The sequence below is a fragment of the Podarcis tiliguerta genome (genome assembly GCF_965153285.1).
Source record: "Podarcis tiliguerta genome assembly, chromosome: 5".
Classification (NCBI taxonomy): Eukaryota; Metazoa; Chordata; class Lepidosauria; order Squamata; family Lacertidae; genus Podarcis; species Podarcis tiliguerta.
The window spans coordinates 54,821,004-54,836,159 of record NC_139538.1 but is presented as its reverse complement, the minus strand read 5'-3'; the positions used below and the strand labels follow the sequence as shown (position 1 = coordinate 54,836,159).

The window sequence follows — 15,156 nt, the reverse complement described above, 5'->3', positions numbered from 1 at the left end:
GGGGTTATCTGAGCAAAGCAGCTGCTAGATCAGCTTTCTGCACGGCCTCCTTCAGCACTGTACTGCGTGCCCTTCAAAGGATCGGTTACAATGGGAACCACTGTCTATCACTGACCTGGTACCTATCCTCTCTGGGATGTTTCTCAGGGTAGTCTCTTCCTGAAGCTTCAAACCTCATTGGTGCCTCCCTTGCCCTCTGTTGATATGCGGCAATTACAATCAAACCCACAAGCTGTTGTAACTTGCGTCTCAGGTCTAGCCCTGAGCTTAGCAGCCCCAGGACCAGGCATGTACAGTGCCGTCCTCCTCGAGCTCTGCAAATTGGTACAAAAACAAACAAAAAACAAACTCTCAATTGAATATTTCCCTTTTACCATCATGAGTTTTGATGCACCCTAAGATATATTAGTTGCCCACCCACTCTAGATGTTCCTATTGACTGCAGTGTAAGGCAGGTCCAAGCAATTTTCACCTGAAGAAGCAGAACTGAGCTCCCTCTGGCCTCTAGCCACGGTGCCTATCTGTAGTGGTGTATCGTGGAAGAACAGCCGTAATCTGACTCAGTTGTTAGTTTTGGCCTGGCCTCGGGGAAGATGTATGTTTTGGAAAGGTGCATGTTTCTTGTGTAATAAGACTTCTATTCATTTTAAGAGAAGACAAAGCGAGGCTGCCTTGCAAGCCTTTGGAGTGGTTCTACAATGTGGAGCCAGACAAACAGGGCATTTGTTCTGCAACTGTGAAAGGCTGAAAAGATCCCTTTGAAGCAAAGGTGGTGTACACCTTTAATCCCAGAGCGCGGGGAACAGCGGTATTGACACAGTTGCCTCCAAGCGCAGAGGACTGAAAGGTGGAATTCAGAGAACTCAGCCACTTCATTTGCAGCACTGTTTGCAAACTGAATGCTCCTCAGTGGTTACCAGGTAACTAGAGACCAGAGAATTCTGCCAAACTCTGTGGCATCAAGATTAGCAGAGGCTTCTGTTCCTCTTAAAAGGCAGACATCTGCAGCAACATCATAATGCCCGCCTGACTAATGAATTGTCATGGGGCCATCTTTTCCCCAGCACTCCAGAAAACAAAGGGCTTGGTGCCTGTGAAAACTTGCTTTTGGAATTCGAAAGGTGGGCAATGAAGCTTACAAGCACTCCTTCGTTTGTAAAATGTCAAGTGATTCCAAAGCGGCTGAGCCTTCTTTCTTGGAAGTAGAGTGACGGTGGCTCGAATTCAGAGAGAGATCTGTGACCACCTTCTTTACAATCACCCACTTGGAATTGGATTCAGTCTTTGCCTCCTAGAAATGTAAGGCATATAGTGGGGTTTCAGGTGTTCTCGTTTGGTGTGTTTGGCCCCTTGCAAGTATACTGTGTACAGGTTCCCCACTTGCGACACATCCATGCCATTCAGAGGCTTCCCAGCCAACAGAGTAAAAAGAGCAATGCGGTTTCTGCAGCTTTTCACGCCATACTAAATATTTTTTCTGTCTGCTAGAGCTTCTTTCATGAATTCTCACAGGCATGCATAGATATAGTCATTTTATGGTATAATACGGAGGTTGTACCGGCAGATCCCAGTGCAGGAGTATCTCTGCTTGAGCAAATGTCTTAGCCACATTTCCAGAGAGCTGCATGTATGTACTGAAAACTGGCATGTGGAGTCCACAGGAACTTCTTGTATTTGGTGACTCCTTTGTCCTGAATAAAATGGTCACAGACTCACATGGGGGGATGTTAGAAGAAATGCAGGAACCGGTGAAAAGGGAAACAATAGTAGCTTTTCATTTCCTTCAGTTCTCCAGCATCTGCATGAACTTTGCTAAGAATAACTAATCTCTACTAGTGTGCCTTTGGGAAAAGGACACATGTGCCATCCCAAAGGGGCTGACCAAGCAAGGTTTACTGTTGAATCGTTTTCCTGAGATTTCCTTTGGAAAAACAATTTTTCTTCTTCCAAGTGTAATTCTGTATAGTGGTTAAAAATAACTAGTGACATTTTCCATGCAACTTGGAGATTGTAAAGCAGGCATCCCCAACCTGCGACCCTCCGGGTGTTTTGGCCTACAACTTCCATGATCTCTAGCTAACAGGACCAGTGGTCAGGGATGATGGGAATTGTAGTCCGAAACATCTGGAGGGTTGAAGGTTGGGGATGCCTGTTGTAAAGATTAGCAAAGGCATAGGCAAACTTGGCCCTCCAGATGTTTTGGAACTACAACTCCCATCATATCTAGCTAACAGTGGTCAGGGATGATGGGAGCTGTAGTCCCAAACATCTGGAGGGCAGAGTTTGCCTATGCCTGGATTAGCATCTCCAATTCATGATGATATTGTGGTGAAACCTGCTCAAGGAAGTTGATGGAGCTAGGCTGTTGTGGTGGTTAAAGTGTCAGACTAGGAGCAAGATCTGCCAGGTTCACAAAACCCTCTTGGTGGTGAAAGTCACTGGGTGAACTTAGGCTAGTCACTATCTTGGACCACTCATGGCCAGCTTAGCCTACTTTAAAGAATTGCTTCAAGGATAAGATGGGGTAGGGAAGAATCCTGTTTGCTGCCTGAGCACCTGTGAAGATGAAGGGGTTTGACAATGGGGCTGATGAAAGGTGACTTCTTCATCCTGATAGTCTCACAGTCCCTGAAAAATGCTCTACGAGATCTGGGGTGCCCTGTAAATTTCAGTATGCTGTGGGGTACAGAGGACTGAGAAGAACCTTGAAAATTTGGCAGTCTCAGCTCCCCAATCCCCCACGTGTTCAGCAGGGTCTCCTGAATTTCACTAGAGCATAGGGAGGGGATGCCATAGGGCAGAGGGGATGGGAAAGCTATCTCCTGCCCATCCCATTGTGTGTGCTTAACTCTGAATCTAACCCAATAAAAATATACAGGATTGTAGCCAGTTCTGTTGCTCCACTAAGCATTTGCACACCATCAAATGAAGGATGAAGGACCCTTCTGGAGTAGATTTTGAGGACACACAGGGAGCAGAGAAGAAGAGAAAGTCCCACTGTATGAGTGGAAGTCCACACAGACAGTGTCGGATACAACCCACAGAATCTAACCCAATAAAAATATGCACTGCAGTGCATCTTCACTGAAGCCTAGCAAACATGTAATCTTAATGAATGACAGATACTCAGTATGGGCCAGCATCCTTGTTTCCTAATTGCAGTGTTGTTTTGTTTTTTCTTCTTTTTCAGAATTGTCAGACTTTTAACAGCCTTAGCTGCCTTAGCATCACAGCGGATGATTGCTCTCAACAGAATCAGTTCTCACCTGGCATCGGCGGCACCAAGTCATGGACAACAGCATCTCTTTGCACCTTGGACGTCATGCCAGGCAGGACACCAGCCTGCACCCCTGTGCCAGAGCCACACTCAAACGCAGAAGAATGTAAATCTAGCAAAGAAGATTTCTCCTACGAGGAATCAGAGTTTTGTGCCACAGAAGACGAGAGCAGTAGGAAAGAAGAGGACAACTCCTCATGGAGGAACAGTGGGACAGGAGGGGATAACATCTTTCAGTTGGATGGCGAATTAGATATTGAGCAGATAGAAAACAACTGAGAAGACAAAGTGGGATGATCTGTCTGCATCAAACCTTTTAGGAGTGGTAAGGTCACACAGGTTGTCAATGCAGGCAGGAAAGAAAGTCCACATTTTTCTTCCCCACTGAAGGGTGGGAGAGGACAAGAAGCTTTGCCAAAATTTCATCAGGTATCTTGTTAAACCTTGAAACTCTTTTAGAACTACTGTAGCCCGTGAGGTTTTGCAAACATACTTTAGAGAAAACCTCCAAATTATATCAGCACATTAAAAAACAAAAAGCTTTGTGGATGAATCAAAACTTGAAATTGTGGAATGTTAGAATAATAGCAACTAAAGTTTTTTTTTTTTAAGTGTCTGGAACAGGGCTTAAACAAAAAGTAAGGAAAGACCAGAAAGTCTGTTGCTTGGCTTCATTCACAAATAGGCAATATCAATATCTAGACAGGCAGCGGGTTCATCCTGGTTCATGGGAATCCTGATCCACTTTGGCTTTTGGAAAAGAGTAGAATATTCATTTTTTAATTTTTGCTGTTGGACAATATTCATTGTAAACTGCACCTCAGATATCCTTATTAAAGGGAATGGGCAAGGTGGAGATTAGCATTGTTCTCTGAATTCATTTTCTGTTGGATTATCTTTCAGGTTGCATATCTGATAAGATTCTACAAGGTCTCACAATCTTGACTTTCCAGTCCTTGCCGTAGAATCACAGTAGCCTTTTACAGTCTGCTTGCTCCATTTTTTATTCCGTAGTCATCAAGAACGCCATTCAAAGAGAGCACACACAGTTTGCCCTGATCCAGTACAGCAAGATCCGTAGCCATAAACAGGTTTCCAGCCAAGGCAGGTATATATGAGCATTTGGACACACATTCTCATCAGTGCTCATTTGGTCCATGTTGGACCGACTGGATGCATAACCTCATTTGGGCCCTTCTCCTTTGTACCTTGCAACTGCAGCTGGATTTCAGGCCATTGTCTTGAGGAGAGGAACATACAAAACATTTGTGCATCCAGAAATTTAAATAAATGCCAAAGCTAAATTGGCAGTGCTATATCCATAAGGCTAAACTGGTGTTTTGGTTCTATGGTATAAATGCACAAGGATCAGAAGAGTTAGTGAATAATGGAGGCTGCTGAGATTAGGGCTTCGCATCTTAAAATGATTATAAATTCTTTGATTATTATTTTCTGGAGTGGATAACATATAGTCTCTTAACTGCATTTTGTACAGCTTGTCGCCACCAACAGAACAGACATTATTGGCATGCCACATTCATCAGCAGAAAGAATGGAAGGTAACAACTTGTTTTGCATGTACAGCATCACTTTGGAATTGTTTTCATCTCCTAGGACTAAAAAAAGGCAAAATAGCAATAATAGGGTGTGTACATAACATTGTTGAGTTTTCTCTTGGTCTAGTTTTCCTTTTACAACATACACTGGATATGTCTGCAGTAGCAGAATTATAGGTTCAGCTGTCAAGCTAAACCATGGGTTGGCATAATGTAAGCAAGCCCTGGCCTTCATGCTCCCCTCCATCATGCCATTCTGCATTGCCTCTTTTGCAGCAAACCCAGTTTACTATTACATCCAAACCACTAGACTATGGTTGCATCTGCCCTCCAAACTAGACCAATAATGATCAAACTGTAGTTTGCAGCTGCGATATGGTCACAGAATCATGGTTTGCAGGTTTGAATATAATGGCGCATTAAGCTTTTGTCCATAAAAAGGGGAATGGAATCAGAGCAGGGGAGAAGAGGTGGGTGTGCAAGCCTGAGGCTTGGTAATACAGTGGATGCTCGGGTTGCGAACATGATCCGTGCGGGAGTCACATTCGCAACCCGCAGTGCCGCTTCTGCGCACACGTGCGTCGTGATTCGGCGCTTCTGTGCATGTGCCGAAACCCGGAAGTAACCCGTTCCATTACTTCTGGGTTCGGCATGATGTGCAACCCGAAATCACACAACCTGAAGCGTCAGTAACCCGAGGTATGACTGTACATGTGAACTGAGCCATTCTGACATTTCAGCAAGGTCCAGCGATCATAAAATTGATCATGTAAATGATGTCAAATAAGCAAGATAAGTGAAGAGTTCTAGATCGTATGAGTGGCCAGATTCAATCTGGAATCAATCACAGGACTTTACTAAACAGATATAGGGAAGTTTCCCTGACATATTTCTTAGACATACAAGCAATATATAAATGGTGTGTCTTGGGTTTATTTTAGCTATGTGAGTTACATAGGACCTGTCTTTAGCGATGACAATGCTGATACAAAACACAGTTTGAGATGCTGATGTTCAGCTAGCAGCACTCCAGAGTTACCTTCCACCTCTCTCATTGATAGTGGTAAACAATAAGCTTTACACTTTAGCAAGCATAACTCAGTTAAATAAGCTGTTCAGTTATCTACATGAAACCAATGTTTTGTTCACCTATAGCAGGCAGAGGGTAGGGGACAATAGAGGTGACATTTTTCATGACACCCTACTTTTTTTTTTACTGCACTTTTCTCTGCAGTGGTGCAGATGTTTATGGCATCCAACACCACAGTAGATTCCATCCAAGCTTTAGATTTACAAATGTCCAGTCAAACTGCACAATTTTTTGTTGTTGCTATGTTGATTTCTGCTATTTCCTCCCTATCAGATGCTCACATAATGTGCAAGCCAAAAAAAAGATAATAAACTAATGATAGTAAAGTAGGGAGAGGATTACTTTAATTCTGAACGTCCTATATTATACAGTTTGATGCCATTCAAGAACCTGGTGAACATACCTATGAGCCCTGGGCTTCCCAAGCTCTCAGTTTGTTGTGTGCATGCCAAGTTAGCATGCACTGCTGGTTTCAGCAATTGACAGAACAGGTGCTCAGCACAGTGACAAGCAGATCTCCCCAGGTTTCGTTTGGAATGGACTTTCCAAAATGATCTAAATTTGGCTCAGATTCAAGCCTGAATTTTTACACTCAGGCCCGTTAATATCTCAGTGTCCTCTTAGTAATGCCATCAGGGGTGTGATAAAGCTTGGAACCAGGCTCCCTTCTTCCATTTCCCTTTGCAAACCTTCTTGTCGCCTATTTTCTCTGCCCCCTCCTCCTTGTGGTGGCTGTTGCCTTAATTACATGGCAGGAACATGTTGGGCCCAGGGAATTAAAGACTGGGAAACAGCAGTTCCCAGGACTTGTAGCAGCCAGGGTGTTTCTGTGAGCATACTCAGGTGTATCCTGGGTGGCCAAGGTGCCTAGAAATGGCAGCTCCCCAGCTTCTTATAGTTTCCAATCTCCACAGTGCTGTTGTTGCCTAATGAATACAGCCACCCTTCTTGTCATTGCCTATTTCTGCAGTAGAAGTCAAGAGGAGGCTGTGGTAGAAGGAAGGCTGGTGCTGGTGAGCTCAGACGGAACCTGGCAGAGATTTGGGTTTGGCTTGTAGGATGCTTGGGAATTTTGGACTGGGGAAGTTCACACCTTGAACTCTCTAGTTCAAAACTTCATCCATTTCACTGTTGTGGATTGCTGAGAAGAAGGCTTGTTGGACATGTTGAAGGGGGATTTTCCCATAGACTCACCACACACTGAAAGGGGATTCTTTACCTTCTAAATTTCTCTATGCTACAAAACAATATTAAGGCACACCCAAGCTTTCTCTGCCTCAGGAGCGGAAAGCTTTTTAGTTTGACCATATGGGTATTGCTGCCCTCCATGAGAAAGCAAATGCCCATCTTTGGAGCTACCCCAGCATAGTAAAGAGGGAATAGGGTAGGGTGTTATGCTGCGATGAGCAGCAGATGAGTTGGAGAGTATCACAGTATTGGTTTGAAATTGGTGAGATGTGTGACACATTGAGCCCCTGCCATTTACCATTATGGGTTGCTTGCAGTTGATACTGAGGGCTGATCTCTTCTACCCATCTAACATTCAGGTGGACATGTTCTGTATTACGTTTTTGCCCATAGTAAAATGAGCACCTAAGCATTTCATCAATAGAGCATAATCACTGCTGGGTTCATGTTGAACAGAAAAATGAAATCTCATTCATCTAAGCCTATGAATGCCAGTAGTCTGAGTTTAGTGGTTAAACGGTCAGGTCACCATGGGCAAAAGCATCCAGGCAAGCTAACCAGCTCATGTGAATCAGTCCTCAGTAACCACCACAATCACAGCATTGTCTAATAGGGTATACAGGGACAGTCTGAAAGCATACTGGATGTGCAGGAATGAACACCATGTACACAGTTTAAAAACAAGTGCTTGTATAATCACGTCAAAAGGACAGAAGCAAAAAGTATTCAGTCAAAGTCGCATGCTTTGAATGGTAGTAGAATTGATGGGCTATCTGGACGTGTTCTAATGAGATCCAAGGTACTAGAAGAATCCATGAGTCCAATATGGTACAGTCATGTTGGAGCAGTCGATTGTTTAAGGCGGCACAGAGATTCTGTGGCACATAGGGCTGTTGACCGTTTTATGCATGGTGTAAGAGGCATATTGTCTTCATTGGCCCTTCTGAATCTCATCCTGCAAAGAAAGTGCTCTTTGTCTGCCTTTTCCCAGTTACTTTTCTCTTTTCAAACTCACTGGGTTGTATCCAAGAAAGTTGTTCCACTTCCTGCAGAGTAAAGCTACCCCTGCCTCTCCTCCTCCTGTGAAGCCTCAAAATTGGGGTTTCCCCCCAACCCTCTGGAGCAGATTTGAATAAGGGGAAAGAAAGTTCTGTGCTAACAGATCAATTCCATCGGATAAAGCCAAGGTATGTAGCCCTGAATCATTGTAATGCAGCACAGCACCAACTGTCTTGTCAAGATAGTTGTAGACACTGGGTTGGCTCTGGACTAAGTATGCATACTTACATTGGGGTAAGTCTTATTGAGCTCTGGGACTTACTTCTGAGTAGATATGCATAGGACTGTGTGAATTGGATGAAATTATGTCTCATTGAAATCAATGGGACAAGATTATCATGAATTAAGTCCAAAGTATTTCAAAAGGGACTCAGTTCCACTCACTTAGTCTGAATCCAGCTCTCTCTTTCCAATTTGTTTCATGCACCTGGTGTGACAAAACATACCCCAGCATGATTTGATCAGAGATCTCCCTAAATCTCAGTCTGTTATCATCGCCCAAGCACACTTTTCTTTAACATAACCCTCTTACAGTTGAAGTAACTGTTCCTCACTGTGACATCTAAACGTGGGCTCACCAGCACAGAGGACATCTTGTGTCACCGTATTACACTTCTTGAGACAGCATTATCAGTTCTTTTATGGCTAGCATGCATATATCTTGGTTTATGACACTTCGATTTGCCTTTAGTGCTACAGGGATAGCATTTCTGATTTTTGATTAAACTCGTAAGGGCTTTAAGAAACAAAAAAAAAGGGCTACTACCTACAACAAGCTAAATAAATACACAGAGTAGGAAAGTGCCCCCAAAGGACCACTACCCAACTCTTCTAGCTGCAGTGTAGCGTTTACATGGCAGCAAACTCTCTTTGCCTTAGTAAAGATGCTTCGCTGCATTATGGCCTTACAATGGGCATAGCGGCATAGACACAACATACTGTTTGACTGAGGTTAGGCCAAGGTGGCATTTCATTGGATGGTATTGGTTTTGGTTTTGTATGATTTATGTACTGAGTTTTTAAAAGCCTTACTTTTTAAAAATAGAAATAAAACTTTGTGGATTTATGAATGTGTGTGCGTGTGTGCGTTTGTATGTATGTACAGACACACATACACACAAAGGTAAATATCTGAAATCTAGTATATGTCTCGTGATCAGGGACATCCTCTTGACTGTGTTACTTTTCATAAAACAAGAGAAGCTCAGCTGGATCACCAGTTGTCCACATAAGCTGAAAAGTCACTGGTTGCCTCTGCTAGGTATTCCCAGGCTCCTGCTGGGTTTGTTCAATACTACACAGGTCACTTGGATCAGCTCTCACAGCATATTCCTGCCAGGTGGATTCAAGAATCTGTTGTTGATGTTCTCTGTACTTTTATTTGTTAAGTAGTAAAGTCAGATCAGCAGGGAGATAGGCAATGGCTTGTTTATAACACAGATCGAGCAATCTGGACTTGGATATTTCATGACAACAGCAATAAATGTTAAGAGTTTCCCTTTTTAAAAAAAACAAACAAACAATATTTCAGATGCAACAATTTTAGAGGATTTTATTCAATGAATTAGCACTGGTGAACCTGATTCCTTTGTATCTGTTGCCATCACCCTTTGGAAAAGGGTTTCATGAAATCTTAAGACCACACAATGAAGATTGAATGAACAAAGGCAGAAAGGACATGTTTCTGGTTTTGATTGTAATTTTTCACAAGGTAGCCTAGCCTCTTGGCCAATAACATTGTGTTTCAAGTGCATTTTTAGATAGTTCTTACGGAACAGGACAAGATGAATTTTTTAGGGTTGTAGCAGTGTTTTCCAGCATTTGTTTTTAATGTTTAAGAATCAAAAGATGATGATGGCCAAAAAGCCTTTGGAAAACCATGAACTCTGATAGTGCGTGTGTGTATGTGTGTCTTTCTTTCTGTCCTTGGTAATTGCACAGATGCAAACATATTGACATGTATACGAAGTCAGCTCTGTAGTTGGTGTTACGTTTGTTCAAAATCTATTACTGAAGACTGTTCCTTGACCTGAAAATTAAGAAAGACTGCTGATTTGTACTCTCTCAAATGACTTTATTGCACTATAGAGCAGCTCAGTCTCAGGAATTTACTTGTTACTTTGACTATGTAAATAAAGCTTTCTGATTCTGTACCCAGCGACCCAGTGCTGCTCTTTGCTTGTGCCTTGTCACAAATTCCTTGACTTCTCTAATTCCTTGAATTCTCTCTGGCTTAGTTCTCTCAAACAAGTCAGGTGTCAAAGTTGTGTTCAAGATGTACTGCTTCAGTTGTTAGTTTTGGGTGTGTTCGGCACATAACTGAATGCTTTTCTATGTGGGAACAATCTCTGCATGTAGAAAACTAGCTGTCAGGGGAATTCTTGACTAGAACCCTTTCTCTCTTTCCCTGACCCCATTGTTTTCTACAAGTGAAGTATGATTCTAAGAGAATTGCACCTTATGATCTATATCTGAAGTTCAATTCTCAGTTTAAGGTCATCAGGTGATGGATATGCAGGTATAAATTAACCTTTGGGCTCTTCCATCACGAGGGAAATCTGTATACAAATAAGAGAGGTGTTGAGTTCAATGGATTCTCCGAGCCCCGCAATGCATTAGTCCATGGTTATTCTGCCTGTGCAAGCCATTCTTTCCATGTTGAAAGACAGGAGGTCATTGGAGTCCTCAAACAGCATAGAAACGTGTTAAAAACAAATACAGTTCTTAGTCCCACCCCCAAAACAGTTATTTGCGAAAATAATTCAATGTCGTTAAAAAGCTAGACCGGCCCACCAAAATGAAAAATCTCACCTCACTCTCACAGATGCCGGCTTAGTTTCACTTTTTAAAAAATAAATCAGCATGTGCTTTAAAAAAGAGCATGACTGATCCAAATAAAGATTAGAATACAATATTAGGAACCAGATGCTAAAAATAAACTAGCAAGTTCAAGACTGTGCTCTTTGACAATTAAATGTGCTGCTGCTGATGAACTTAGGGCTACTGAAGTAGTCAAGTGGGTCTGGGTCTCTACCCCTAATCAAAATCTCAAGGGGCAATGAAAGGGAATGAATGTATAATATAGATACTACAGTTTGTATAGATACTACAGTCGTGCATCTTTTGTATTGGGAAAGGTGCAGGAATGACCATAGACAAACACTTGTGTGGGGTTGAAGACAAAGACTTGGAAAAGGGGTATAGAAAATTAAAGGAAATATGTATGCACCAGCTGCCACCATGGTGGGAAAATTGGGAGCTAATACTATACCACTACTAAATGTGAATGGCTGCTTCCAGCTAGAGGTTTATTGTGGGATGGGTGCTCTCATGCATGCAAGTGTTTTGCATTGTGCACATAATGTTATCAAAATGGCCAATTTCCTCTTTAACTAAAAGTATCTCATACCTCGTACCTCTGCTGTCATCAGTGGTGCGGAAGCTTGTTAATGCATTATTTGGAGGGGCAGTGGGTATGGTTTGGAATGTGTGATGTTTTGGTGGGTGGACCCTATTACCACACCTCTGCTTCTGTTTACTTCTCACCTGAACACAGCCAAACCATTTAGTTTCCAACAAACAAAATGACACAAGTTTGGCTTATTTCCACAAACTGCTGCATGCTGAAGGCATGCTGGGAATTCAGTAACCCAGTGCTGAGGAGCTATGATCTTGACACATATAGGGGATTTATTTGCATCTGTCAAGATAATAATAATAATAATAATAATAATAATAATAATAATAATAATAAATACACAACTCTTCCACAGGACCTTTGCACCAGAATTATTAAAACGCCAGCACTGTAATTTAGCTAAAAATCAGCCTTGTGCAAGAACTTTGGGTTATTTTTTAAACAAAATAACAACAAATGGAAATAACTATTCTCACCCCCAAGATCATTTGGGGCCAGTAACATTGCTCTTCCGTGCTTTGTGTCAGGGGGAAATTGTTTTAACCATGCGTATGTAGAGGTACAAAAAATACCTGCAGGCACAGCCAGAATGGGAAAAGGTAGCGGAAGGTGGAGAGGTAAGGGCTGAAGTGAGTGGACAGAAAGCATAGAACAGAAATATTCCATCATGGACCACTCACTGGTGTGAGTGGGAAGCAGCACAATACCTAAGAATAATCTAAGATGGAAAAGGGGAGTGTGTGGACAGCTGAGTACCAATCCTGAAAAACTGGAACTGAACTATCAATTTGTGTGAGTAACCCCCTGCCTGGAAGCCCCACTCTCCAAACTCTCTCTTACGACATGATGTAAGAAAAGCCTTCTACATGAGGTCAATGGCCCATTCAGTCCAGCATCCTGTTCTCACAGTGGCCAAGACGCTCACAGGCAGGACCCAAACACACCCTACTTACATCCTCTTCTATCACTATGATGCCCTATGATGGGATTCCCACCCCTCTCTCCATAACTGGTGTATGAAAAACCAAGGACACTTATGAAACATGGGAACTGGCAGTTCTGACAACTGCCCAAGTTCAGACTTGATGGAAGGACTATTAATTCATGGAGGCCAAATAGCAGCCCATGACACAATGAGATATTCATTTAGGAGGTGGCAAATGTATTAATATTCAGCTATTAAAGAATTTGAAGGGGATGCGGGGAGTGAAATGTGTTCCTTTCGACTCAAACTTCAGCACCATTCATTCCCAAAGCACCCAGCAAAAGACTTAAGCCCTCCTCATAACGCAATACTGTATGGACAGTCTATAGGTACATTCAGGCTTTTCAACTAAGCCCCGAACACTCAGGTCTACAGCAAACATTGCAACCTCTAGAGCCTCGGCTTGTAATAACACACATTTAGCACAAGCTGTTTCCAGGGCATAAGCAAGAGGAATGATGGAGGCCAAGGCACGGCTGGTATTCTCTAGCAGAATGACTGAAGGGATGCATCGCCAGCATCCGCATTGTCTAGAATCAGGGCTGGAAACTTCTTTCTTATTATCACTGCCCTGGCCTGTCTGGTACTCTTCAACAAAAACAGCAGCGCCCTGATCTGCTTCCTCCTAATATGCACCAAGTGAGTGGCTGCTTAATTCCTTCCTGCTCTGCATGAGAAGATTGAATAATTTTACATTGGGCGGGCTGTGATCATCTCCACCGGGCAGCGGCAATTTGCTGCCTTTGCAAGGTGCTGTTTTTAAATTCCCTTCCTCACACCAGGACTTGTGAAGTGGGTAGAATCCAACTAAGGCCCCATCTGTGCTATAGATTGAAAGCAGTGTCATCCCACTTCAAAGTCACGACTTCCCCCAAAGAAGCCTGGGAACTGCAGTTTGTTATGAGTGCTGATAGTTCTTAGAAGATCCCCTATTCCCCTCACAGAGCTACAATTCTCATGGTTCCCTGGGAAGAGGGATTGACTGCTAAACCACTCTGGGTTTGTGGTGACAAGGCAGCAGCCCTTACACTGGGCAAATGCTAAAGCCCTGTGGCTAAAAGTCAGACTTTGATTGACTGGATCTTCAATGGACTATTTAAAATACCACCCACCTTCTGCCACAAAAGTAGCAGACAAACAGAGAGACAAACAAGAGGAAATGTTCCCAGGTAAGAAGAAATTCAAACTGAATTATCCAGTAATGGCTTACTTTCACTGAGTGAAAAAGAGTAGGAACTCTTCTCTGTGCTGCTACTTTTGTGGGATCTTTTTTATTTTGTGAGAGGACAGCTTAAATAAACTGGTCCCCAATGCTAGCAACATTAAAATATATTATTTGTCCATTAATAGGCATCTTTATGTTCTGTTCCTTTCTCCCTTTCCAGCCACGTTACCCTATTCACCCTCCCACTCAGTGGTCCATCTTTTTCCTCTCAGTCTCTACATTCTGTGCTATTGAGTCCTTATAGTACTGTTTCTGGGATCCCTGTGGGTCCCCCCCCCCAAAAAAAAATATTTTCATACTTCTGCATACCTCAGGTATACCTATACACCTTACTTCTGCGTGGGTTTTGTCATTTTCACTATGTAATGGCAGGCACTCTCCCCCAAAGTCCAGAAATGGAATATACGGCAATGTATTTTGGCAATTTACTGGCTAACAGACGCACAGCTTTCATCATATCCTGAAGGAGAATTTAACAGGCCAGTTGTGTGCTGTATGAACAGAACAAAACACCTGTTTGTGGTAACCTTTGGTTCTTGTATTACATAGAATCCTTACCAGTTTCTGCCCCTTCTCCCATATGGAACTTTCAACAGTCCAAGTTATCTTGTACCTCACTCTTAGCTGTCTACAGCTGAGGCTAGCAGGCAAAGAATCTATTGCCACCCACCCGCCCATAAAAGTCTGGTGCAAAAATAAATCCTTCCCCTCGCAGGTCCAACTTCATTCCACAGGGGAAGGAGGAGGGGTTTGAAAAAAAGAACAGAATAAAAATATCCTTGGCAAAGAGAAAGATGGAAAACACATTTAAGAAGCCTTGAAACATCAAAAATATCTGTGTGCAAATAGCTCCAGGAACATTAAGAAAATGTGCAGATGTCTGAGTGAACTCTCACACTGGGTGGCGAGTGTTGCCAAAAACGGATCTGATAGCACACAGAATAATCAGATCATCTTCTTTTCATTTGCATCTGTTAATATTGTGCTCTCAAAGGTCTTATTTATCCTCCAGTTCTACTGATGTACCCGATACAGTACTGCTCAAGTTAAGAAAATGGTTTATAAACAAGCAATCCAAACAAAACCTGAATGGAACAGGATCTGAAAATCCCACCTAAATCAGCTCCATGATGATCCTATCTAGGACTATTTTCTACCATTTGCATCCATTAAATGCATTGTAAATACACCTGAAGCTAGTAAATGCACCATGGACCATTTCCCCTCCCTACTTGACCACTCCCCATGGCGCTGTCCCCAGAGGATGTCAATTTTAAAATAAACTGCAGGTTATGGAAGTGTAGCGATCTCTAGGTAAGTCCATTCTACTGCTTCATAAAATTTGAGAGTGCAGTACA

General features: G+C 42.6%; 1 protein-coding gene across 11 annotated transcripts in view; it reads left to right on the top strand.

Moving 5' to 3' along the window:
• Positions 1-10,323, top strand: part of FAM53B (family with sequence similarity 53 member B) — a 117,595-nt gene extending 107,272 nt beyond the window's left edge. For 8 of the 11 annotated variants that reach the window (XM_083439718.1, XM_083439713.1, XM_083439715.1 and 5 more), the window contains one exon: positions 3,191-10,323. In XM_083439718.1, coding sequence (XP_083295844.1) covers positions 3,191-3,556 — 366 coding nt within the window. In that variant the 3' untranslated portion in view covers positions 3,557-10,323. The remainder of the gene's footprint in view (positions 1-3,190) is intronic. The other 3 variants (XR_014510968.1, XR_014510969.1, XR_014510970.1) reach the window with 1 other exon arrangement.
• Positions 10,324-15,156: the final 4,833 nt, after the last annotated feature.